The sequence below is a fragment of the Doryrhamphus excisus genome, linkage group LG12 (genome assembly GCF_037039965.1).
Source record: "Doryrhamphus excisus strain RoL-2023G ecotype Guam linkage group LG12, RoL_Dexc_Guam_v1.1, whole genome shotgun sequence".
Lineage (NCBI taxonomy): Eukaryota > Metazoa > Chordata > Actinopteri > Syngnathiformes > Syngnathidae > Doryrhamphus > Doryrhamphus excisus.
The window spans coordinates 9,479,284-9,505,771 of NC_136368.1; the positions used below are offsets into that span (position 1 = coordinate 9,479,284).

Here is a 26,488-nt window from a genome sequence, read left to right on the forward strand (position 1 = left end):
TTGCCCTGATGGCTTTTTTAACAGAGGGGTTTTCCTTCTTGCATACCTTCCCTGAAAATCAAAATTGTGTAGACTCTTTCTGAAGGTAAACACATGCACTTTGAGCTTCCTGTCGGCCAAACGCCAATAAAACATCTGCTGATTTGGTCACATTTTTAGTAATGTTCCTAGAATAATTTGGTCTTTCGGGTCATTCAACATCATGTATGTGTCACGCCCTCAGTTTGTTTGTGTTCCCTGTCTGGGCTTTGGTTTCCGTTTTGGACATTCTTATTTTTTATTGGACTTCCTGTTTTGCCTCGACTGCCTGCGTTGCCATAGTCACCCACACCTGTCCCTAATTTCTTTGTGTATTTAGTTCAGGTGTGTGCTTCTCCCGGTGTGGGATCATTATCGTTTGTCAGTCAAATCCTGAGTTGCTTTATTCTTCTGCTGCTGTTATTGCACAGAATAAATATTATTTACCTGCATTTGGTCCTGCTCTCTGCATCCTGGGGTCGAACCTTAAAGCCCTCGAGATCGACCGTGACAATATGTTCATTCAAGTGTCCAGAGCAGATCAGAGCCTGATGAGATGCTGGCTTGTGACCAGGAGTCCAAGTGGTTGACTACATGGCTCTTCTCTCTTGAGTCACAGTCGTCTTCAGACCATCTTGCTTTCAGTTGTCGCATTCTTCTCTCTCTATGCCTAAACTGCTGAAAGCCCTGGAACTTTTGTATTAGTTTTGGGCGAAATGGACCTTAGCATATATCACTATATTTTTGGGATGTATCACAACATGACGATATACAATGATATGTCTTGTATAAAAAGCTACAAACCTTATATAACTATATAATATAATATATATAATATATATAACTATAATATATATAACTATATAATAATATATATAACTATATAAATAAATACACATGTATTTATTAGTAATGGTAATTAGTAAGTAGTAACCCCGGGATCACACTGAATCAGTTGCGGGTCTGATCCTGATCCAGTCTGGCTTGCCACAAAGCGCCGCTCACACTGACTCAGGTACTAGATGCAGTGGCAAACTTATTTATAGGTTTAAACACTGGTAGTACATAACAATACAGTAAGCACAAATGTACAGTATACAGTATGTGTCTTTGCATATTCCGTTCCACATTTGATCAACTGTCCAGTAAAATAAGTTTGAATGCTATCATGGTCTACCACCTGTCACACTGGCCCCATATATTCACACTTGGAATGTTTGCCCTGTCAGCATCCCTGTTGTAGCAACTGTCATGGCAGAAATTGTTCTAGTAATATTCTCCTCATATTCCCTATTGTATGATACAACAACAGAAATATTGTGATGGCTTTTCACCATTGACAATGATTACTTCATTCTTGGACTAGGTTGATGACCAGCAGGGGGCAGACAGTGCTTTTAGTTGTTCTTTCCGTCTTAGCCTAACAATGTGTCTTAGGCTTCCAATTTCAGCTCCTGCCCTGGTCTTATCACACATGCTGGGGAGTGCCACTCGCATAGTACACACATTTCAGACACTCTTGTTGGCAACAGTGATCACAGAGGCCTCCCTCATGGCTTAGCACTTAAATGAGCAATAACAATGGAATATAATGTAACCCCTTCCATGTTAAAACCAAAGCACACAGCAAGCACCATGATGAATGGAAGGAGGCTTTGGCAAGCATTATGGAATGAAGTCTATGTCCTGTATGGTCATGGATCTATAGTCAAGGAATTATTTGTAGTCTTTTAAGTTTTGACACTTTTATTATGCTTAAACTTTACGGTACTGTTTTTATAGAATCAGGACATCCACTGACCAATTGCATGTAAGATAAGCCAAACTATATTACACTCCTAAACCAATCAAATCTGTACATTCCAGACACTACAATAGTATGTTTTTTGTTTCAGAAGTTTCAAGTTTCCAAGTTTCATTGTTCATTGTTTCATCACAAGTTTTCAAATTACATTTGAAATTACATGGCTCCAAGTGACGTCAGCGTTTTGTCACATGCTTGTTGATGTTGTCCAGGGGTGTCCAAACTTTCCACCCAGGAAGACATACTGAAAAACAAAAGCATAAATAAAAGGAATGCAACATATACTAAGAAGTTGTATGTACTTTTTTTTATTTAAAAACTGCATCTTGTGCCTGTGAAATCTGTGAAAAAATTCTTAGTCATAGGCACTTCAGTCTTTTTTCAGCTTCAGCTCTTTTTTTCAATTTTTTGCTGTTGTTTTTTTAATCATATACGTATTTCAACTTTCTTCTTAAGTATTTTTTTTCAGAATAGTTTGACATTATTTTTAATTTTCTAAACATTACAGCTATATTTTAATTTGTTTGTAAATTTTCTTCTTGTTAGAATAGAATTTTTCTCTTGATATTTTCACTTTGGTTTTGTCAAATTTCTACTGTTATAATTTCTTTTAAAATTTTTCAACTATTTCAACTTTTTTTTCTTATAGTTAACTTTTTCCGCAACCTGTTATTTCTTGTTAAATTCTATTTTTAGAACGTGCCGCTGCCCATAAGTAGGTCAGTAATAAATATTAATGGTTTGATTAATGGTTGAATGAATATTCATCCATTCATCCATTTTCTATACTGCTTATCCTCACTAGGGTCGCAAGCATGCTGGAGCCTATCCCAGCTGTCTCCAGCCAATCACAGGGCACATATAGACACACAACCATTCACACTCCCATTCATACCTACAGACAATTTGGAGTCATGTTTTTTAAATTCAGAATTGCAGATTTGGGAAGGACTTTGTGTAGTATTTGACACAAATGACCTAATCTAGACCAGGAGTGTCCAAAATGCAGCTTGGGGCAGTTTACGGCCTGCCACTGTTTTTTCAATTGGCTGTTTTCATATTCTAAAATTACGATTAAACATGAAAACAAAAGAAAACAGCAAAATGACAAAAACTGCAGTAATTTTGCAAGAATAAAGATGAAATATTACAAGAGTAAAGACATTATATTAAGCAAATAGCCTTAAGTTGAAAATATAAATGTAAAAAAATGTTCATCTTAAATAAGGATAAAATGTTCATACTCATAGTGGGCTGAATCCAAGTTGAAAGAAGTGAAAATACAGCCTGTTCTCTACTTAAGCACTGACCTTGACTAAAGTAGTACTGGCCAAAAAAGAAAAAAAAAAACCTGTGTACCAAGAGAGAACACCATCTCCTGGTATTGGTGCTTTCTGTGTTCTAAAATCCTGACAGCGGCTTTCCATGTTGTGTTTCCTCTCCCCTGGCTAACAATGCTGCTCAGGAAGTACGTCAGGATAAGGGCCAGACTACAGGGCTCTCGTAGTCTCAGAGACGAGTATATCATTTTGGCGACCAAGAACCGTTTTGGATCAGCAAAAAAAGAGGATTTACAATGTCTTTCTTGCTGGTGAGTGTTGTCATTTTCAGCTGGTCAGGGTTTTGCTCCAAATATTCCCTCTCCTGTATAATCTTTCACACCATCTTTGTTGTCCGATACTTTAGTGACCTGGCATGAAAGGAATTTAAAGACAAATTACAGGTGGGATTGAGTTGATAAGAAATCAGTTTGAAGCAGCGGTGATGCAGTATTATAATGATTATTTGTTCATCGTGATGTTTTTGTTTGTGTATTAACATAGATAGACAAGTCGAGATCGTCTTTTGATGGGCAATTATAAAATACAGGATAATAGAGCTGATGATTACTCGATTATCAAATTAATTGACAACTATTTTGATTGTTTTTTGATTAAATAATGTAAATATCCTCTATCAGCCTCTCAAATGTCCTTAGTCATACATTAAGCAGACCTATTGTCTGCACGATATTCACACACATCAGCTTTGACTTTGGGAAAAAAATGATGGACATTTTTGCCCCTTTTCTGATATGTTGATGACCATATTGATTCGGCCCGTATGGACAGAATTGCGGAACTGGCCAATAAAAATGGTGTGTACTGTTAATCGCGGAATCTCTCAGAAATGTTGTCATGATGAGGAGAAGGAACATTTGTGTGGGGAAGTATTTCCCTGACGGACTGCTAAATCATAGTGGGATGTCATTACACTAACACGAAGCCCCCTCCCGAATTAAATAATGTTGATACAGGAGCCTGAAACACCTGCGGAAGTTGGCAGAAAAATTCTTCTTACGGAGAATGAATGTAAGCTGGCTGGAGAGAGCTCGGTTTAGCAGAGCATGCTAGTGTGACTGTGTGTGCGTGGGACTCAGAGTTGAGGCACACAGGACTCAGTGTGTTTACAACGTGTTGCCTTTTACCTCTTGTTAATGTAAACACGCTGACGTTCAGGTTTAGAGTGAAAGAACTCTAGAGGCACGTTTATTCTTGCGCTCGGCTCAGCTTAACCAATTAGACATCCTATCTAATTGTGCGAATGTGGCAAGTTGAGCGCTGTTGCGCTTTCACCTTATTTGGCACTCAGGCTGTCTTGATCTTTGTGTATATTTTTAACGTAGTAATTTTAAACGAATAAATGTATTAATACTTTTGGAAGTCCGTCTCTTGTCCTCTGTATATTGGTGTGATGAACTTGTGTGACCTTGAGTGTACTATATTTCTTGGGGTGTAATTCCCCAGGTGGCGTTGTCGGACAACTTCCCCTTTGTATCCCTCCATTAGCTCGCCACAAGTTGGCGTTGTCGGCAGGATACACTGTTAGAGGACAGAGACGTGACTTCCATTTTTGTTTTCTTTGTAGTTTCTTTTTGTTCAGTTGTGTTTCAGTTTTTCTTTGGTGTTACATTTTGTGGAGGTAGCGGCAGGGACGGAGTGGCAGCACCCTTGCCGGTTGGTAACCGCAGACCATTATTTTGCAGGTTGTGGGCTTGTGCCCTGCTATGGAGGAAGAACTGCAGCAGCTCAGAGAGTTGGTGGCGCAGCTTAAGGCAGGTAATGAGCAGCTTTCTCGAGCGAGGGATGCTTCCCAGGCCAGTTCAAGCAGAGCTGACCCCTCGGCTATCACTTCAGGTGATCATCCTCTAGCGGCAGGCTCCAGTGCCACAGTCACTGATTGTTATACCAAGAGATTGCAGGTGTCCCACATTTAATGGTAGGACTGGTGTAGGTATAGTTGAGTGGAAAGAGGAGCTACAGGCATGTATGCGTGCCCGCCACCTGTCAGTTTGTGATCAAGCCTTCTTCATCTTTGACTATCTGGAAGGGGAGGCCAGAGAGGAGATTAAGTAGCGTCCCCGTGTGGAGAGAGAGGACCCAGCCAAGGTTTTGGCCATCTTAACTGAACTATATGGCTGTGTTCAGTCATATGTGACCCTTCAGCAAGCCTTTTTCTCTAGGAAGCAGCAAGATGGTGAGACATTATTAGAGTTTTCTTTGGCTCTGATGGCCCTTATGGGGCATGTCAAGGAGTCAGCCCCTGGTGGCCTGCCTCATGCAGAAATTCTTCTTCGCGATCAGTTTGTGGAGCATGTGCTCGATGGTGCCCTTCGCAGGGAGTTGAAGCAGTTGGTTCGCCGTCACCCGACTGCTTCTCTGCTTGATCTATGCGGAGAGGCCATTAGATGGGAATGAGAGGGGCATATGCCAGTCGAGGTCTCCGACCCACGGAGCGCAATATGGAAAATTACAGTTCCATGAAGTTGGAGTTTCTGGCACTTAAGTGGGCGATGGGAGAGAAGTTTCGTGAGTACCTGTTGGGGCACAAGTGCGTAGTCTTTACAGACAACAACCCGTTGAGCTACCTTAACTCAGCTAAGTTGGGGGCCACAGAGCAGTGGTGGGCATCCCAATTAGCTGCCTTTGATTTTGAGATCCGGTACCGCTCCGGGTGCAGCAATAAGAACGCCGATGCTCTATCCCGGCAGTATCTGTCAGAATCCAGTCTGGCTGAACATGCGTTACCTGGCACTTTAGTCCCACTGCTTTCCCAGTAAGTGTCAGGTTCAGCCCCAGTGGTGCCTGTAGTCCAGTCATTGATGTCTGTCTTCCAGGGCCATTCTCCCTTGGATCTCCGTTCCTTGCAGGAGGCTGATCCCCTTTTGCATGATAATTTCTTGCCCTTCTGGAGGAGGCAGGCAAAGCCTACTTTTGAGGAAAGGCAGCAACTTCCAACTTCTGCGCTGACACTTTTGAAGCAGTGGGACCGCTTGGTCGAGCAGGAGGGTGTGTTGTACCGCTGGACTTTCCGTTCGGATGGGGGAGAGGAGTACCTCCAGCTTGTCTTGCCTGCTGCCCTTGAAAAGGAGACTCTGACCCAGTTGCACCAAGATCATGGACACCAGGGTATCGAGCACACCACAGAATTGGTGCGGCAGCGCTGTTACTGGCCTGGGATGTGATCAAGCGGTGGGTTCAGGCTTGTGAACGTTGCCAGGTTGCCAAAGATTCAGGGTCTGCGCCGCGCAGTTTCATTGGTCATTTGCTGGCATCTCGTCCCAACGAGATTGTCGCCATTGGTTTTACATTGTTGGAACCCTCCAGGAATGGGCTGGAGAACGTCCTGGTAATGACTGATGTGTTCAGCAAGTATACTGTAGCGGTCCCAACCTGGGATCAGCAGGCCGCAACTGTGGCTCGGGTCGAATAAATGTATTAATACTTTTGGAAGTCCGTCTCTCGTCCTCTGTATATTGGTGTGATGAACTTGTGTGACCTTGAGTGTACTATATTTCTTGGGGTGTAATTCCCCAGGTGGCGTTGTCGGACAACTTCACCTTTGTACCCCTCCATTAGCTCGCCACACAAACAAAATAAGGATGTACTGTATCTCTTACATTACAATTGGATGCATCAGTGACTACATCTTCCTTGAGTATTGCAGTTCGCTGAAGATTAAAACAGTTTGCAGTGGCCGACATCACTGGTTCATATACATAAGTAAGTAAGTAAGTAAGTAAGTTTTATTTATATAGCACCTTTCTCAGACAAAAGTCACAAAGTGCTTCACAAAAGGCAAAACACAGGGTTAAAATACACATAAAAAATACAATAAAACAATAAAACAATGTACAATAAAAATAGACATAAAACAGTACATAAAAACAGTATACAATAAAATAGACTAAATAAATATATGATGGTCATAATACCCTAAATCTACTGAGCTGGGTATGCCTGCAAAAACAAGTGAGTTTTAAGGTTACTCTTAAATGCATCGACAGAGTCAAGCGAACGCAGGGAGGGTGGAAGGTCATTCCAGAGCCTCGGCGCAACAACCTGAAAAGATAGGTCTCCTCGGGTCCTAAAACGACTACGAGGGACCATGAGTAAATTTTGATCTGACGATCTCAGCCTCCGAGAGGGGGTATAGGGACGCAACAAGTCTCGTATGTAGACAGGGGCCTGGCCGTGCAAGGCTCTAAAAGTGAGCACCAGGATTTTAAAATTCACACGGAATGAGACTGGGAGCCAATGGAGAGCTTTCAGAATCGGTCTGATAATTGGTTCATATTAAAAGAACCAAACTAAAAACTGGTGTGAGAGGGAAAAGAAGCTCCCATCTGCTGACTGGATGCAAAATGAAGCTTCTTTGTGCTGCTAATGAAATGAATTTTGATTTGATCCTCAATGGATTTCTGCCATGCTCTCACATTTGCTAAGCTTTCAGCTTGAGCACTGGGTGCAACGGATCAATAGTGGGAGGGGCAGGATATTACTTGTAACATTAATCATATTCACTTTGTTCGGATGGAATTGTATGACTGGTGATATAATACTTGGCCTGTGGCGTGTGTCTATGGAGTTATATGTATTTGTGTCTTCATTTTGAGGTAGCATAAGCAGATTTCGAGTCATATTAACATGCAATAACTACTAATATGAGGCGAGTGATTAGCATGCAGGCCACATAGCTAGAAGACCCGAGTTTGATTCCACCCTTGGGCATCTCTGTGTGGAGTTTACATGTTCTCCCCGTGCATGCGTGGGTTTTCTCCGGGTACCAAAAACAAGTTAGGTTAATTGGCGACTCCGAATTGTCCATAGGTATGAATGTGAGTGTGAATGGTTGTTTGTCAATATGTGCCCTGTGATTGGCTGGCGACCAGTCCAGGGTGTACCCTGCCTCTTGCCTGAAGGCAGCAGGGATAGGCTCCAGCACCCCTTGCGACCCTCGTGAGGATAAGCGGTAGAAAATGAATGAAGGAACTACTCACTGTGCTCTATCACTGACTGTCTCTCGCTAATCCACTACATGCAAAGCGATCTGATGTACGTGCACTGATACTTCCGATCAGGTTTTGGGAACTAAACATTAAACATGCCAACAGGTCCAACATGCCAACATTAAAAAATGTTGTTGAAATGATTGCTGAATCTCATTCTCGAGTTCACATAATGAATTAAATGTCAGTGAACCCTTGTTGCTTTCTGGCTCGTTGCAACAGGAGTCATTAGCTTGAAAACCCTCCTCCTTTTTTCATCACTTTAAGTTCCTCCCATCTTGCCTGACTCGCCCTGCCGCCTCCCACTTTTGTCGTTTTTTTTTTCCTAATGCTGCAAATGAAAGACCTGCATCTTCCAACAAGAGGAGAGGGTGCATTGATGCTGTGAGGATGCTTGGCAAGAGGAAAGGATGTCTGAAGGAATGACCTCCAACACACTTTTTTGGAAGCTGCGTAGGCACTGAGACCAAAGAGCCATGCATGCACCACTTATTTGATTAGATCAACAACAAGGCTGGGATTGTCTCTGTGACTTCTCTGGTCTGGTCCTCGGTTTTGAAGGGCAGGCGAAAGCAGGAAGAGAGGAAGGTGTAAAGAAGAGCTGCAGTGATTCCGTACAGGAGAGGATTTTTGAGAGGATGGGCAGATTAGTCTGGTGTCTCAACACAGTCTTCACCTGGGCAAGATTATTCTTCTACAGCATCTTCCCATTTTGGAAACACAGGAAAACCCCAGGCAAGGTATTGTGTTCTGTGGATACAAAAATGTATGATGAATTCATTGTGAGTTACTGGGGGAATTGGCAGCAACTTATGGTATTCAATCATGACTTTCAAATATGACCAAAAATGGGCATGTTTTTGCAGTGTGACGTTAAGTTTGAAGCTCCCTTCCAAGTGGACATTTGGCCATTTTTCAAAACTGTAAAAATTGTATACACTCTTGCATTTTATCAGTTTAGGGGTTCTGAAATGTGTCTTTCCCAGAAGCCGAAGAAACATTTGTTCAACGTTGGACAAATAATTATCAAGCCAGTCGTGTGATAGTGTTTGCAAGTGTTTGTCACACAAATTTTGATTGAAACAAAACAAATGTAAACATTAATCAATGACAACACAACTGAACACAAAATGCATGTTTTAAATGAAAGTTTGTACTATAAAAGTGATTGCCCCCTAAACCTAATAAGTGGTTGGGCCACACTTAGCAGCAACAATTGCAATCGAGCGTTTGTGATAACTTGCAATGAGTCTTTTACAGTGCTGTGGAGGAATTTTGTCTCACTCAGCTTTGCAGAATTGTTGTAAACCAGCCACATTGGAGGGTTTTCCAGTATGCAACGCCTTTTTAAGGTCATGCCACAGCATCCCAATAGGATTCAGGTGAGGACATGGTTTTAGTCTTCCAGGTCTTGAGGCAGCAAAAGAGCGTCAGACCATCACACTACCACCGCCATATTTTACTGTTGCTATGATGGTCTTTCTATGAAATGCAGAGAAGGTTCACGACTGTTTCATGTTTTCGCCATTTGTAGGTAATGTCTCTCACAGTGGTTCATAACCATTCCCAGGCTGACTGATTTCAATTCTTTTCTAATTTTTTTTCAGACTGGGGGCCAACCACTGTTTCAGATAGGGCCATATAGTATTTTTTCTCCCATAATAATAAATAGTTTTGTTTAAAAAATGCAGTGTGTTTTCAGTTGTGTTGCCATTGACTAATTTGACGTTATTTGTTGATGATGTGAAACGTGACAAACATGTCAAAAAAAGGGAAATCATGAAACACTTTTTCACACCACTGTAAGAAATGCATGATATATTACCAGCAAGATTACCCATTTGTGCTGGTGAGTAAATCAAGTGCTCCTTGTCAACAAACATGTGTCAATTGTATGGGACCTCCCCATTGCGTCAGACACTTAGTGAGCTAGCTAGCTTAGGCTCCTCAAAAACTCCCACCAACCACCTGATACGCCTGCATCGCCACGGCAGAGCCTGGAAAGCCCATGAAGATGCTTGTGCTGGCCGCAAGGAAATGCCCAGAGCCTGTTACCATTGCTGCGGTCTTCTCCATTGATGTCGAAGACTGCTGCAGCAATGAATATGGCAGAGGGAGCTGTCATAAGTCAATTCACTCAAGATTTTCTATCGTGAAGATGAGGTGCTGTATATTAATATGTGCTACATATGGTTTACACCCATGTTTTACAGCAGTAAGCATTTTTAGGCCTTTTTATGAGTGCATGCATTCATTCTGCAAAGTTACCATGATTTACCATTCATTTTATGGAGGCATGTCCTCACAATGTTAGGAAAACAAGCACACAAATAGAGTAGCATATTCACAGCTGGCCCGGGCACGTTGCCTGATGGTTGATTTGCTGAATAGGACTATTAATCTTGTAAATGCGAAACAAACGCTGACAATGTAATTACTTAAATGAATTGAGGAAGAAATGCACTGGCCAAAAAAAACAGCTGAAGTGTACTAAATGTACATCTGAAGTTGATAGATGAACATGCAACTCAGCATATTGGAAGCTGAATGATTATTACATTAAATTATTTTTACCTTAAAGGGGGCCTATTATGCACATTTTTTTGTATTGAGTTGTGGAGTCCTAGAGAGCAACTACACACAATAACCCACACAGAAAACATTTTCAATTTTGCAGAATCTGCACCTATTCCAGCTGTATTTTCTTGGGTTTGTTTTGACATAAAGTTGTATGACATCCACATCAGCAGTGTAGTCCATCCACTAGGATTAGTTATTGGGTTTACTTAAGTAAAGAGTTTGGTTTCTCAAAACAATATGTGTTCCAAAGAATAATACTTTTGCATGCATGCCTCCTTGTCTGCTGTGGAACACATATGTAAACAAGATGTCTGCGACTTCGCTGTAGGATGCCTCTTCATCACACACACAACAAAGGACAGCTGATAATGGGCAGTCCTCCCGTGTCCTCAACACCCTTGGACATACTAAATAAATGGAAAAAGTTTAGTGATCGGCAGCATTCATGATGCCTGACAATCTAAAAGGGTGCAAATCTGAGTATTACTGTTGTTTTGTTACTGTTATTTTTTCCATGTGTCCATGTGGATCATGATGAGCGGATGGTTCCTCCTCTCAGGATAGAGAACAGAGGAAAATGTGGTCTTACATGTGAGTGTTATGCAAAGGGAGGGCCGGGTGTCAATTGTTTTCAACAGATGGGAGTTGTGGGGGTGGGCATGGGTGATTGCACGTGTGTGTGTTGAGGGGCCTGCTAAAGTGTGTTCTTCCTCTGTATGTCAACACGGTGACTCCCCCTTTCCTAGCAGCTCGATGGACATCAGCCAAAATAGCAGCACGCCCTTTTGCAGTGTTTGTGTGTTCTACTCCACTTTCTATGCACTTTTATGTACATCTTTAAAAATTTGGAATCCAGCTTTGTCACCTGTTGACCTTGAATAATCTACTCTACTGTGTCACTGTTAACCTTCTAGTGAAGGTTGAGAGAATGAGAGAATGTCAAAGGTTGTAAAACAAATCCTATAAGTGATCTGATTAGCCTTTTGAAAATAAACACACCCTTCCATTTTAATACTTTCCATCCCCATGCACAAACACAGGCCTGCAGATTTTGTCTACATGGTGTGACCACTAGTGAGAGCAGTTGTACTTGACTATCTTATTAACTGCGACACTTTGGTGACATGTGTGACACTAAGCAGATTCAATTATTGGGTTGTTGCATGATTTTAAATCAAGATAATATGTATATATATTTGTCATTATACTAATTTAATGTGTGCATTTTTTTTTTTGATGAGTATGATGTGGGAAGCAAAGCCACACGCAAATGACACCAAACCTACAGAGGATTTTCTGTTGTATGTATTATATTTTAAATATTAGTTAGTTGTAGGTGAAATGGTAATTCCATGGTTGTAATTGTTATATTATTGAGGTATAGTGGCAATAAAATCAGGGACAGAGGCTATAGTTAAGGGGCCAAATGACTCCACATGAATGCAATCAAAAAATATTTATGTCCAATCATCAATTATTATCACTGACATGAATGGTTTGGGATTTTTATGAAGTTAACATTGCACAGTTAGCTTTTTGCATGTTTCTATGCCATGGCTGTGATTGAATACTGCAAAAAATAAGCATGTTTTTAGTACAGGTATACTCCAATGTGACACAGATTGTGTCATTTAGACAACTATTGAGATTTGGAGTGAATTAAGAGTAAGGCTAATTTGCATATTTTAGCATTTTGGGTTAAATGTTTTCAGACTTCCTTGATGACTTTGCTTCTCTAAGGGTGGTCTGCGGGAAATGCCAGGGGATTAATCCCCTCTGCTGCTCGATGAGCGGGGCTGTGTGTTTCTGCATGTGGATTGCATTTGTGTATTTTTTCAGGGTGGGAGAAAGATCTGAAGATGTGCGTGCGTACGTGAAAGGGAGACATGGTGTAGTTGTTTATGTGTACATGTAGTAGATTTGTTTAAATTGCCGGGGTTTATGTTCTTGAGGAAGAAAGTGTTACTCGACAGTGAAAGAATCTTTGGTTGTTGCAGACCTTGGAACCCAGAATCTGTCTGCCGTTTATCCTCACTAGAGTCGTGGGCATGCTGAAGCCTATCCCTTCTGACACCCTGGACTGATGACCAGCCAATCAAAGGCACATAGAGGGCACATATAGAACAACCATTCACACTCAAATTCATACCTATGGACAATTTGGAGTCGCCAATTAACCTAACATGTTTTTGGAATGTGATAGCATGGGGAGAACATGCAAACTCCATACATAGTGCACACATGTTCTTCTCATGGCTTGACTGTAGGTCTCCTACTAAACACCTCATCAGCCATTCAATGTACCCACATACAGTAGAGAGTGTACAGATTATAATAAATGGTCAGATGTAAGTGCAGGCCAATGGCGAACAGGAGAGGGAGGTCCAACATGCCACAAATAGTCTACTGTGAGTAGGCCAAGACTAAAAGGAAAGCCTTGTTTTCACCAAGTAGTATGGTTTGATTCAGTAGTCATGATCTCACATTTGAATTAGTTTTCATGTGGATTACCTGTCACATTCATGCTGTATGGCACAGTTGTGTACAATTTTGGGTGCTCTCGTTTTGTCCCCCACCCCCAGTCCTACAACATGAATGCTTTTTACCCCCTCCTTGACATGAAAGTTAAGTATTAGTGCAGATAGTGGTGTATTTGCTCATCCCTAATAAGTATAATATGTGGCCCACAAATATCCTATTTAACTGGGCCAGCAATAGCCAAAACAGGACTAGTTTCTACTCGGGATGAGTGAGTACACCACTATCTGTATCTGTATCTGTTCACCCATATAAATGATCTGTATCCGTATCTGCAATGCTCCTCGCAATGTGTGGGGCATAAACCAGAAGTGGGTTTTGTTTAACTGGAAATGGGCGGAGATAAAAGGGGATCTATTATGCTTATTTTTCGACCCTGAGTAGTGGTCTCCCATAGAGCAACTACACACAATAACCTGCACAGAAAACTTTTTAGATTTTCCAGAATCTGCACCTATCCCAGCTGAATTTCCTTTTATTTGTGGTTCCCACCAAAAGGGTCTGCTTCCAGGCACCCCCACTCTGCTGTGATTGGTCACATGCCCAAAGTGCTTCCTGTTTAGGAGCTACTGGGAGCTCATGAGCTACTGGCTGCAGACTCCTGACTTACCGTGTATGAACTCGGAATGGTAATGTAGCACCGCTGGTGTGGTGGAGCTCAGGAGAAGCCGGACTTGTGGCAACCTCGGCTGCCCGAGGAAGAGCGCTCATTGTTAGACACACTTTATCAGAGGCGCCGTTGCTCCCGTGGAGCTCAGAAACCAGATGTGAATGCGCCGCGTGGACGCACAGCATGTCCGACATTACCTATAGGTCTTTAAGGGGACCTATTAATTTTCCATTTTTGTGACCTTCTATTGTAGTTAGAATATTGTATTCTCATGTTAAACGATGCCAAAGTTTGAGATAATGAGGTTTGCGCATTTGAAAGTGAGCCCTGTAAGAAGTTTGGGATGGCTTAAAACACTCAAAAGGCGTGGTAAAACTGCCCCATTGTGATGTCACAGGGGGCAGATTTTCTTTTATGGTTCATAGTTAGGAAGCACTTTGGGTGTGTGACCAACCACAGAGGAGTATGCATGCCTGAAGGCGGGCAGTGGGTGGAATATATTTAAAACCGACCGTTTTGTCAGAAAGCACAAATCAAAGGAGTACAACTGGAATAGTTGCAGATTCTGCAAAATCTAAAAAGTTTTCTTTGCAAGTTATTGTGTGTAGCTGCTATACAGGAGTCCACAACTCAATACAAAGGGTTAAAAAATGAGCATCATAGGTCCCCTTTAATTATTTATATATGTTATAATAATTTCATTTATATGAGCTGTGTGAAGCTGGTTATTCATGCAAACATGGCAATAAACATAACAATAATGTGTCAACCTTGCTGACTGTATTTTTCTCAAAAGCACTGTGTTCAACACTATTAGCAGTGTTCCAACTGACTTTATATCATCAGCAACATCCTTTCAGATGTATTGACATACTCATTACGAATTCTCTTTTGTCTCCTGCTTGTTGAAACAGCAAGCTGACTTTGACCATCTCTTGAGCCACTCCTTTTTATATTATTTATGGCCTACCATAGCTCAGGCTTATGACAGCACACAGTCAGTTGGAACCTGATTCCAAAGTCAATACTTGATGCGGCACAACCTCACCCAGACTCTACCTCCAGCTGCCCCCAGGTGAGTCTGAGACTCCTGATCTACAGAATAAGTATCCTGTCACAGAGTGGCTCCCAGTCCAGCTCTCACCAGCATCTTACTCTATGACTCCAGATCACCCTGAATGAATCAATGCATGACATAATATAAATGAATTGTTATCTGAAGGCTTCACATCAAGAAAAACTAGCATTTGAGTTCAGATAATGTCGGAAATAATACTACAGAACCATAATAGAAGGTGCAAATATTGCACAAAACGGATGGGGAGGGTGGTGAAAGGATACTGAGGGGGAAAAGTATGCGCTGGAGGGGGTTAGGGATCAAGGAATGAATTAAATTAAAATAAGTGCAACGGGGAGGGGGGAGAAAAAGAGTGAGAGATGTAATGAGATAGAAAGAGGAGTGTCAGGAGAAATGGATAATAAGAGTACCCCCACCCCCTTTGCACCATGTGGAGAGGTTGGGGCTGTCTGACCCACCCTTGATCCAAAAAAGCTTTGTGAAACTTTCCCCAGCAGAGGGAAAGAGAGGCAGAGTGAGTAGAGAGGAGAGACAGTCAGGATCCAATTAGAGGACCGACTCAGTGACATTGCGAGAAAGCGAAGTTAGAGAAAGTGAGTGTGCATCCACCATCGGAATGGCTTTGCAGTGTTGGCAACGTTTTCTTCAAGCTGGATTAGACCGCAAGAAGCCTACTGGTGTGTAGCGGCTGCAGCATCCCTCCCGTCCGTCACCATGCCATCAGTCTCTCTCAGCTTGCCAACCGCCTTGGCTGGTCCTGCCCGTACTTGGGTCTGTCTATCCTGCATGTTCTGGGTGAGAGAACTTCTTAACTGCAATGTAATGATCAGAATCATTGAAAGTGTCAGTATGGATGCCTGTGACATGGATGGACAATATACACACGGCAGAAGGTTTTTAGATCTTGGAGTAACTTATGTGAGTTGTGTTTATTAATGTTTCTGAAGATGATATTAGAAATGTTTCTGCCTTGCTTAATGAATGATACTGGCCTGAATCTCATCAGATCAAGAAAACCACACAACCTATTGGGTGGTCCACTGGTCGGGGGTTGGGTGTAGGGTTAGGTCTCAGGCTGAGGGGGGTCTTGGCACTATTACTATTTTGAATTAGGGAGTTCTTAAGCGGGTGAACCAGAGGATGAGTATGAATGAGTATGAAAACTTGAGAAAATTGAAATTGAGTCATTACAATTGTTCAGTACCGTTCAGATGCCTAATGACACAAAACTGGATCAGGATTTCATCTCTTCCTCACCCTTTCCCACTCCCTTCGTCCCTTTGCATCCCTTCACTAGGTGCTTGAGACACACAACTATTGTTGTTTTTTGTATTATTTAATCTGCCTCAGATTCCTGCAGTCACTGTGAAGTTGTTTGAAGGTTTGAAGGTGTAATGTGTAAGTAAATGTTTGCGATGGTCACTTGCAATTTTGATTTAAAAGGGGCTTTTCTTCATTTCTGCTGATATGAAAGAACATTCCTGTCTAAAAATCTACAGCAGTGTATGCTGCTGTCCTCTTCTTCAGCTGAATAAAGGATGAAAGAGGGGAGTAGTTGAATAGACCATTGAGATCCATCCTTCCCCATTCTGTAGTGGTCCTTTGGGACATGACTGCACACCAGTGATGGAGCTGGAGTTCTTGACGAGGAAACCGGATAATCTTACAGAGCTCTTCATCGGTTAATTACCTTCTTTCAGAGGAGAGGGGAATGTGGGGTTTGTAAAAGACCCTTTAAATCCCTCCCGGTATTGCTTGGGGTCACTGATTGACTGCATCAAAGCACTGTATAAGAGAGTGAGCTCATGTATTCGTAATGAGTTCAATATGAGTCCCATCATTCTTTGGGGATCTGGCCCGACAATATTTTATGCCCCACCCATTCTGAGTACAGATACGAATACAGATCATTTTGATTGGTCAATTGATACAGATACAGATACTGCTGTACCCACTCATCCATTGCATCAACCATGTCGTACACAAGGACCAAATGCAGATACTTATACTAATTGGTATGAATCGGAGTAAAGATCGAAAGTTGTAAACAAACGAGGTGTAACCATGGAGCAACCACTGAATAAAATTGGGTAAAATGTGGCAAAACATGCAGTCCGATTGTGTTACCTGTACTACTATTTCTCTGATGCCACACGTTGGCATTGCTTTTATCCCCCAAAGTTTGACTTCATCAGGTGGATTCACTTGAAAATCATCACATAATTTGGTACACACTAAAAAGCCCTAAAGTGCTTGGTGGAGCACGGTGCAGTTTGATAGTACAGTATACATTATATAGAAAATACTGCTTTGGGGTAAAAAAAAGCTGTTTGGAAGATTGAATCCTGTATCTCATCCTCTCTAAATAGCTAGATAATTAAGTACATGCGGACAAGGGTGAAGGATGTCTTGTACAAAAGTCCTTGAAAGAAGCCCTTCAGAAAAGTGTTCCTCCGGCAACGCTGTGATTCATTGATTAGTGCCAAAATGGTTTTACTAGATTTATCTAAAATATCCTCAAACACATCTATAAAATGTGACAGATGGAAATGAAAAAAGTGCCTCAGATGCTGTGTCAGCAATGTGTAAAGGCACATATTAACCCTTGGCTATACCATAAGTTCAAAGAGCTTTTGGGGGTTGGTGGTTTCTATGACATGCACATAATCCTGTCATTTTTATGACAGGACTCAGAAGAATTGCTCTGAGAAATAGTCACTTCAGTTGTCTTAACATGAAAGTAGAATAATTTGAAAATATTGTCCTCTTAAGTGAAATTAACCATATGTGTGGCCGCTTTGAAATACGACATTTCTGTAGTTGTTATTTTTATGTTTTTCACTGTAATGGATTTGGTATAATATTTGTTCCTGTGATGAATTCCACACTCTCACCTAGAACCCTGAACAAGACCTGTGCTGTTTTGCCTCAGTGTTGCTCTTTTCATGTGTTTGCATTGGATGACCTGCCTGAAAAATCTTGAACAACAAAAAGGGGAAGTTCAAGCTTTTCCCGTTTGATTTATGAGAGGTGTTGAGCTTTGTGTAAAGTCCTCTCCCACCCCTCGTGTTCTCCCAGAAAGCCCCAGCTTTCTACATGCTTGACTAAACACATTGGCCTTAAACCTCCCATGGTCTTTTGGCGTTGGCTACAGGGAGTTTGTGATTTGGACTGGATTAAATTTTTACCAATTGTATAGTCCTTGATCCAACTTGATTGACTTAAATTATGTCCACTTAACTGCTCACAAATTGACACATATACACACACACATTTTCTTTTAATTCTACGCTAATTACTTTATCTTCTCTTCTGGTACTTTTAGGAGGTTGTATGAAAACCAAAAACCGAGGTATCCAGCCAATTGTTTTCTGATAGCATTGTTTGTTTTTATTTTCTTTTGCGTTGCTTCCTGTTTATCTTATGCGCTATACACTCCTGATTAAATTTCAAGATCAGTTGAAAAATTTAAAGAATTTACATTTGGTACCGTTGGATATTAAGGAGGTGCTTAGCAGAGGGCCTTCAGGGCCTTCAGTTGCCCCCTGAAACATCTCCACATAGCCAGCTGTTGTTTGACACTCCTGCACAACCAGAAGTGCCATTATTCCATTGAAGGAAAAAGCACCCCAGATCATAATGGTACCCCCTCCACTGTACTGTGTGGAAACATGTCAGGTGGGATCGTCTTGCCTTGCCAGGAATGTTGGAAGCCATCAGGACCATCAAGGTAATTTTTTTTCTTTCTTCCTTTCAATGTATGGACACTGGGGTAATTTTGTGGCGTTGAAGGAGAGAAGGCTTTTGAAGATGTTTTTTGGTCTTAAAGACCCTTTCTCGCAGATGCTGTCTGATGGTTATTGGACTGCAATCTGCAGAAGTACCAACCATCATTTGGGCAGATGATCGTCTTGTGTCTTGATGGACAGCCTATGAAATCTTCCAGCTCCGGAAGAATGGGGCGTGCCCGTGAATAAACTGTCTCCAATTGGTTTCCAACCAGTAGCTCATGAGCTACCAGTAGCTCCAAACCACTTTCCAAGTAGCTCTCCTATACCAAGAAAGTGAGGTTCAGTCGTAGTCCAGAAGTTCTTGGGAGCGCTTGGGAGTGGGACCAATCACAGCGGAGCGGGCGTGCCCGGACACAGGCTGAGAGTGGAATACATTAAAACAGACATTAAAACAGAAATCCAAGAAAATTCAACTGAAATCGGTACAGATTCTGGAAGATCTAGAAAGCTTTCCTTGCAAGTTATCATGCACAGCTATTCTATAGGAGTCCCATTTCTTTTTCAGCATTTTGAAGCTCTACTTAGAACTACTTCAGACTCAACAGGTGCAAAATACTAATTCTTGCAATTTTTCTGCTGGGCATAAGATTTTGATCATAGTGTATGATGGGATTTCTGAATTAATTACATTTTTATCTTGTTATGTAGTTTTCACAATAGCCTGGAAATAACAGTGTGGGTTGGGCCTTCTCTTGCATCTCAAGCACTGACATCTCCGTGGACATAAACTTGTAGTGAAGTTGATTGTACAGAATTTGTTTGCTAAATTTACAAACATTTAATCACACCTAAACAATGCATGTATGCAAATATGCAAAGTTTTGAGCCTTGTTTTCCTGACATTTAAGGTTTGTCTATGGAAGTGCTGGTTTGTCGTAAACCAGGCCATGTAAAAGACGGGATTTGAATGTAGTTGCAGTTGTGACTATTGAAGATAAAATCCAGATTAGGCATGTGCCGGTTACTGGTTGGAATGAATACTATGTGTTACGTACGTCCCTGGTGAGTCTGGTTCCGGACACGGAGACTGGAGACAGGTAAGTACGTTTGACGACTTTATTCGGCACAAAGGGGAGAAACTAAGGGCGATGGTGTCGGGTGAGAGCACCATGGAAAAAACACAACGAAAAACGTTGGCTGAAGGCGAGCGCTGCTGAACGCAGAAACAAACAGGTATAACAAGGAAGAGCAGCGGCATGGGTAGCGTAGCGTTGGTAGTGCAATAATCCGGCGTTGCCCAGCTGTCTGCAGTCTGCTTAAGAGCTAGTGGGGTAATTGGCTTCAGGTGCGTTCAGCAGCTCCGCCTCCAGCCAGGAACCGAGGATCTGAGGAGACACAGAAAACAGGGAGGAGACTGGGGAACAGAGCAAGGGCACCAGAATATGACAGTACCCCCCCCTAAGGACGGGCGCCACCCGGCGGCCTACCTGGCTTCTCAGGGAAGCGACGGTAAAAGTCCGAAAGCAAGTCCGGGTCAAGAATGAGTGCCCGAGAGACCCACGAACGGTCCTCGGGGCAGTACCCCTCCCAGTCGACCAGGTACTGGAAACCCCTGCCACTTCTTCTCACGTCCAAAATGGCCTTGACCGAGAATGCGGGGTGGCCGTCGATAAGCCTGGGAGGAGGAGGAGGCACCTCTGGAGGGCTGAGGTCGCTGACTCTGACGGGTTTGAGGAGGGAGACGTGAAACGTGGGATGGATCCCAAGGGAGTCCGGGAGGCTAAGCAACACCGAGGAGGGGCTGATGACTCGTTCCACGGGGTAAGGGCCAATGAACCTAGGCTGGAGCTTCTTGGAACTGGTGTGGAGGGGCAGGTCCCGTGTGGACAACCAAACCCTCTGTCCCGGCTTGTACTCCGGTGCTGCCACACGGTGGCGGTTGGCCAGGCGCTGGTTGCGCTCCGCTGTGCGAGCCAGGGCCATCCGGGTGTTGCGCCAAGCCAGGCGGGCGCGGCGCAGGTGGGCAGACACCGAGGGGACAGCTGACTCAGCCTCCAGAGAAGGGAAGGCTGGGGGCTGGTAACCATATGCCCCATGGAATGGAGAGAGACCTGTGGCAGAGCTGACCAGGGAGTTGCGGGCATACTCGATCCAGGGTAAGTTGATGGCCCAGGAGGCAGGCTGCTGGTGGCATACGCAGCGGATGGCGGCCTCCAGGTCCAGGGTCGCTCTCTCGGACTGGCCATTTGTCTGAGGATGGTAGCCCGAGGACAGGCTGGCGGTCGCCCCCAAAGCCTTACAAAAGGCCTTCCATACCGCAGAAGAAAATTGTGGCCCCCTGTCGGAGACGACGTCGACGGGGATGCCGTGGAGCCGGAAAACGTGGGTGACCAGTAGCTGGGCGGTCTCAAGGGCTGAGGGGAGCTTAGGGAGGGCGACGAAGTGGGCCATCTTGGAGAAACGGTCCACAATGGTGAGAATGACAGTGTTCCCATTGGATGGGGGAAGGCCGGTGACAAAGTCCAAAGCCACGTGGGACCACGGCCAGGATGGGATGGGGAGGGGGCATAGGAGGCCTGCCGGGGCCTGATGGGATGACTTATTGCGGGCACATGTAGGGCAAGCGGCCACAAACTCCGTGACGTCCGAGCGCAGGGAAGGCCACCAGAACCTCTGCGCCAGGAGAAAGGTGGTGCGCGAAACTCCGGGATGGCACGCGAGCCTGGACTCATGCGCCCAGCGAAGAACCTCTGGGCGGAGATCAGGGGCAACAAACAAGCGACCAGCCGGGCAGCCCCCCGGAGGGGAAGAGTCCTTCAGGGCGTCGATCACTCGTTTCTCCACGTCCCACTGGAGGCCCCCCAGGATGTGGGACAGAGGGAGGATGGTCTCCCGGTGATGTGTGTGCAAGGGAGGAGAGTACATCCTCGACAGGGCATCGGGCTTGCCATTCCGGGAACCGGGGCGGAAGGTCAGAGTAAAGTCAAACCTGGTGAGGAAAAGGGCCCAGCGTGCCTGCCGCGGGTTAAGTCTGTGGGCGGAGCGGAGGTAAGCCAAGTTCTTGTGGTCCGTGAGAACGACAAAAGGGACCGCCGAACCCTCCAGCCAGTGCCACGGCCAGTAATTCCCTGTTGCCAATGTCGTAGTTGCGTTCCGCCGGGGTCACACAGCGAGAGAAGAAGGCACAGGCATGCAGTTTCTGATCGGCGGTGGAGCGCTGGACCGCCCCCACGCCAGTGTCGGACGCGTCCACCTCGACAAAGAATTGAGAGAGAGGGTCAGGGTGGACAAGAACGGGAGCAGAGGTGAAGCACGACTTGAGACATTCGAAGGCAGAATTAGCGTCAGGGGACCACACAAAAGGAATCTTAGAGGATGTGAGCCTGTTCAAAGGTTCTGCGACCTGACTGAAATTCTGAATAAAGCGACGATAGAAATTAGCAAAGCCCAGAAACCTTTGAAGGTCCTTTCTTGATGTAGGAGAGGGCCAATCGACCACAGCCTGGATCTTGGCTGGGTCGGCTCGGAGTTGCCCCTTCTCCACCACAAAACCCAGAAAAGAAACAGACGACGCATGAAAAGTGCATTTCTCGGCCTTAACGAAAAGCTTGTTGTCGAGGAGCCTACGTAAGACCAGCCGGACTTGCTGGATATGCTCCTCGAGCGTGGCAGAAAAAATCAAAATGTCATCCAGATAGACAAACACAAACCGGCCCAGCATATCACGAAGAACATTAATGAGGGCCTGAAAGACGGCCGGAGCATTGGTGAGTCCAAACGGCATTACTAGGTACTCGAAGTGGCCTATGGGGGTGTTAAACGCAGTTTTCCACTCGTCCCCTCACGGATGCGGACAAGGTGGTAGGCATTGCGGAGGTCGAGCTTGGTAAAAAACTTGGCTGAGTGAAGGGAGTTAAACGCAGAGTCCAGCAAGGGAAGTGGGTATTTATTTTTGACCGTGATATTATTGAGGGCGCGGAAATCCACACATGGACTTATCTTTCTTCTCTACGAAGAAGAAGCCGGCAGCGAGAGGAGAAGAGGAGGGGCGAATGAGACCCGACGCGAGAGAGGAGGAAATATACTCTTCAAGTGCCTCTCTCTCCGGCTTAGACACATTATACAGGCGTGAGGTGGGGAGTGTGGCACCGGGGTGAAGATCTATACTGCAGTCATATGGACGGTGAGGGGGGAGTGACATGGCCCTGCTTTTACTGAACACGTCACGGAGATCGTGGTAGGCGGAGGGAACCGAGGAGAAATCGATGGGCTCGGGAGCAGCGGCGCGAGTGGCCGGCAGACGGGGACACGCCCCCCTGAGGCAATGTGTGTGGCAGAAAATGCTCCAGTTAGCTATGGCTGGCTTCGTAAAGTCAATGTGAGGGTTGTGTCTGTTTAACCAATTAAGCCCTAAAACCACCGGAGCGGATCGCGAGGGGATGACGAAAAAAGACAGGTTTTCAACGTGGTTGCCAGATAGGCGGAGCACAAGAGAGCGGGTCTGGTGAGTGACCTTAGCGAGGTGGCGCCCGTCCAATGAGTGAACAACTTTGGGTGATAGCGGAACCACAGGGATAGACGAGCTAACCACAAATGCCTCGTCGAGGAAGCAGTCGTCCGAGCCAGAGTCGATAAAAGTCTTGATATCTAAGCTGATATCAGACCAGGAAAGTGTACCTGGCAGCTGCAATCGGCTGACAGCCGGCGTGGTTGAGACAGGAGGCGCGGCCAGAGAGATCACCGACAAACCAGGAGAGGGCGTGCCCGCAGCTTGGGAGCGTTGGCTGTCTGGGCGGAGTGGACAGCGGGAGATGTTGTGGTCGGGTTGTCCGCAGTAGATGCAGAGACGAAGCCGAAGGCGACGCCTCCTCTCAGCCGGCGTGAGGCGATGTCCGCCGAGCTGCATCGGTTCCTCCGGAGTCAGCATAGGTGTCGTCCCCACGGAGGCGGACGGCCTGTTGTTGAAGTGCAGCTCGTCGGGGGATCTCCGAACGAAGGCTGGCGCGGCGCGACGGTCCTGCTCGCGGAAGTTCAGGCGCTTTTCGATGCGGACGGCCAAGGCGATCAACTCGTCCAGGTCGCTCGGCGTCTCCAGGGGGATCATGTGATCTCGGATTCGTTCCGCGAGCCCGTCGGAGAACACGTCCAGGAGAGCTGAGGGGTTCCAGTCGCTCATGGCTGCGAGCGCGCGGAACTCGATAGCGTAGTCCGAGACGCTGAGCCTGTCTTGGCGAAGCCTCAGGAGGGTCCGAGCTGCCTCGCGGCCGGGGAGATTACGCTGGAACACCTGCTCCAAGGCCTTGGCAAACGAGGAGAAAGAGGAGCAGATGGCCAAGCGCCGGCTCCATTCCGCCGTGGCCCAGGTGCCCGCCTTGCCCGTGAGGTGGGAGGTGGCAAAGGCAACTCGAGCGCGTTCCGTGGGGAAGGCGGCCGCTTGAAGCTCGAAGTGCAGCTCGCACTGTGTCAGGAAGGTGCGCACGTCACCTGAGTCGCTGGAGAATCGCTCCGGTCTCGAGAGCTGAGGGCACACGGCTGCCGAGCTGGGCACCGTCGGCAGAGGGGAAGGATCCGGAGGGACGTCCGCCACCGGAGGTGTGGCGAGAGCCGGGTGGACCTGCAGAGCCGAGAGCACCGCGTTGAGCTGGGCTTCGAGGGCGGCCATGCGAGCATCTTGCTGCTCGGCCAGGTTCTGCACGCTGGCGCCGAGAGCGCCGAATTGTTCCTCTTGTTTTGAGAGGCGCATGGCTTGGAGGCGGAGGGACTTCTTGATCGGGTCCGCGTCGCCGGGGTCCATACCTCTTCTTTTGGCCGGATTATTCTGTTACGTACGTCCCTGGTGAGTCTGGTTCCGGACACGGAGACTGGAGACAGGTAAGTACGTTTGACGGCTTTATTCGGCACAAAGGGGAGAAACTAAGGGCGATGGTGTCGGGTGAGAGCACCATGGAAAAAACACAACGAAAAACGCTGGCTGAAGGCGAGCGCTGCTGAACGCAGAAACAAACAGGTATAACAAGGAAGAGCAGCGGCATGGGTAGCGTAGCGTTGGTAGTGCAATAATCCGGCATTCCCCAGCTGTCTGCAGTCTGCTTAAGAGCTAGTGGGGTAATTGGCTTCAGGTGCGTTCAGCAGCTCCGCCTCCAGCCAGGAACCGAGGATCTGAGGAGACACAGAAAACAGGGAGGAGACTGGGGAACAGAGCAAGGGCACCAGGATATGACACTATGGTATGAAAAAAAATCACGGTTTCAAACTGCTTAAATAGTCCGTCAAATCGTCCTATGGTATGACAAAAACTGGAGTTCCAGCGCGGCCACTATGTGTTGTCATGTCCCGTGTTATTTCTTCTATTTAAAACTGGGCTTCGATGTGCTGAAACCACAGCCATGAGATGTGTTGCCAAAAGTCAGCAAATTAAACGTTCATTCCACCAGTACTGCCAGGCTGTTGTCATCGATGTCGGTCAACATATTATTAAAGTCAGGGGTCACCAAATGGAGATGTGATTCAGAACAAGACAGGAGCCCAGGACATACTTTCCACTGAACAACAAGCAACAACCACTTAGCAACAGTTGCTAACAACATTAACATGACCCGGAAACAGAAGTGAAACTCCGCAAATACACAATCCAAATAAAAAAATTCCAATACTGTCACGCCAGGGAGAGGGTAGGACCCAAGAGAAGCACGCAGGCAGGAGTGTGTTTGCAATAAAAGGTCTTTATTGCCTCCTCAAAAAAAGTAGGATAGTGACAACAAAAAACTATGGTGCAAAAATTGAGAGAAAACAGAAAAGGCACCACGAAAAAGACTAGCAAGGTTATACTAAACTAACTTCTTAGTGCAGGTAGGGAGCAGCTACCTGGCTGGCAGGAAGGCGTCGGGCAGGAGACTTGGCAGAAAAGCAAACGGCTCAGGTTCAAGCAAGTGGCGTGCGTCCATGAGGAACAATACTACGACGCCTTCCTGCTGCCACAGGTGTGCCTAAATGGAAGGTGGAGATTGAGAACACCTGTGGCTGGCCGGGTAGCTCCTCCCATCAGGGCGAACTGGGGCCTGAGGGGAGAGAGAGAGGGCATGAGTGGCAGGCAAGTGCAAAAGGTGACAAAACCAGTAGGCTGCTCCAGGAGCAGTAAGATGGTGTCACGCCATAGCGTGACAGTATTCCCCCCTCCCAACTAACCGAGCGGGCCTAACGGGTTACCTGGTTTATCGGGGAATCTCCGATAAAAGTCGGAGATGAGGGACGGGTCAAGGATAAGGGTGCGGGGGCCGTAACCCTCCCAGTCTATGAGAAATTGCACCCCTCTGCCACGCCTCCTGGCGTCGAGGATGGATTTAACAGAGAATGCCGGATGGCCGTCCAGAAGCCGGGGGGGTGGTGGAGGCACGGGTGGAGGGCTAAGCTCGCAGGAGGCAACTGGCTTCAGGAGGGACACGTGAAACACTGGGTATCTCTTGATGGACGGAGGGAGTTTGAGCCTGGCGGACACAGGGTTGATCATGCGCACCACCTCAAAGGGACCAATGAACCGAGGGGACAGCTTCCTGGAGTCGCCAGCCAACGTGAGGTCCCGAGATGACACCCAAACCTTCTGACCGGGCCTGTAGTCAGGAGCTGGTCTGCGGTGATGATCGGCCAGGAGGGACCAGGAAGTGGGGTGCTGGTGGCATACGCAAGTCCTGGTTTGCTCGCTCCGTCTGGCCATTGGTCTGTGGGTGGTATCCAGAGGAGAGGCTCGCTGTGGCTCCCAGAGACTTGCAGAATGACCTCCAAGTGGCTGCTGCAAATTGCGGAC

The 26,488-nt window shown here is 45.6% G+C and overlaps 1 protein-coding gene across 8 annotated transcripts in view; it reads left to right on the top strand.

Moving 5' to 3' along the window:
* Window positions 1-3,333: 3,333 nt before the first annotated feature.
* Window positions 3,334-26,488, top strand: part of tns1b (tensin 1b) — a 161,858-nt gene continuing 138,703 nt past the window's right edge. For 5 of the 8 annotated variants that reach the window (XM_058083049.2, XM_058083048.2, XM_058083052.2 and 2 more), the window contains exon 1: window positions 8,774-8,890. In XM_058083049.2, the coding sequence (XP_057939032.2) occupies window positions 8,789-8,890 (102 nt within the window). In that variant the 5' untranslated portion in view covers window positions 8,774-8,788. Of the gene's footprint in view, window positions 3,414-8,773; window positions 8,891-15,466; window positions 15,752-26,488 lie in introns of those variants that run through there. The other 3 variants (XM_078795181.1, XM_058083050.2, XM_058083054.2) reach the window with 2 other exon arrangements.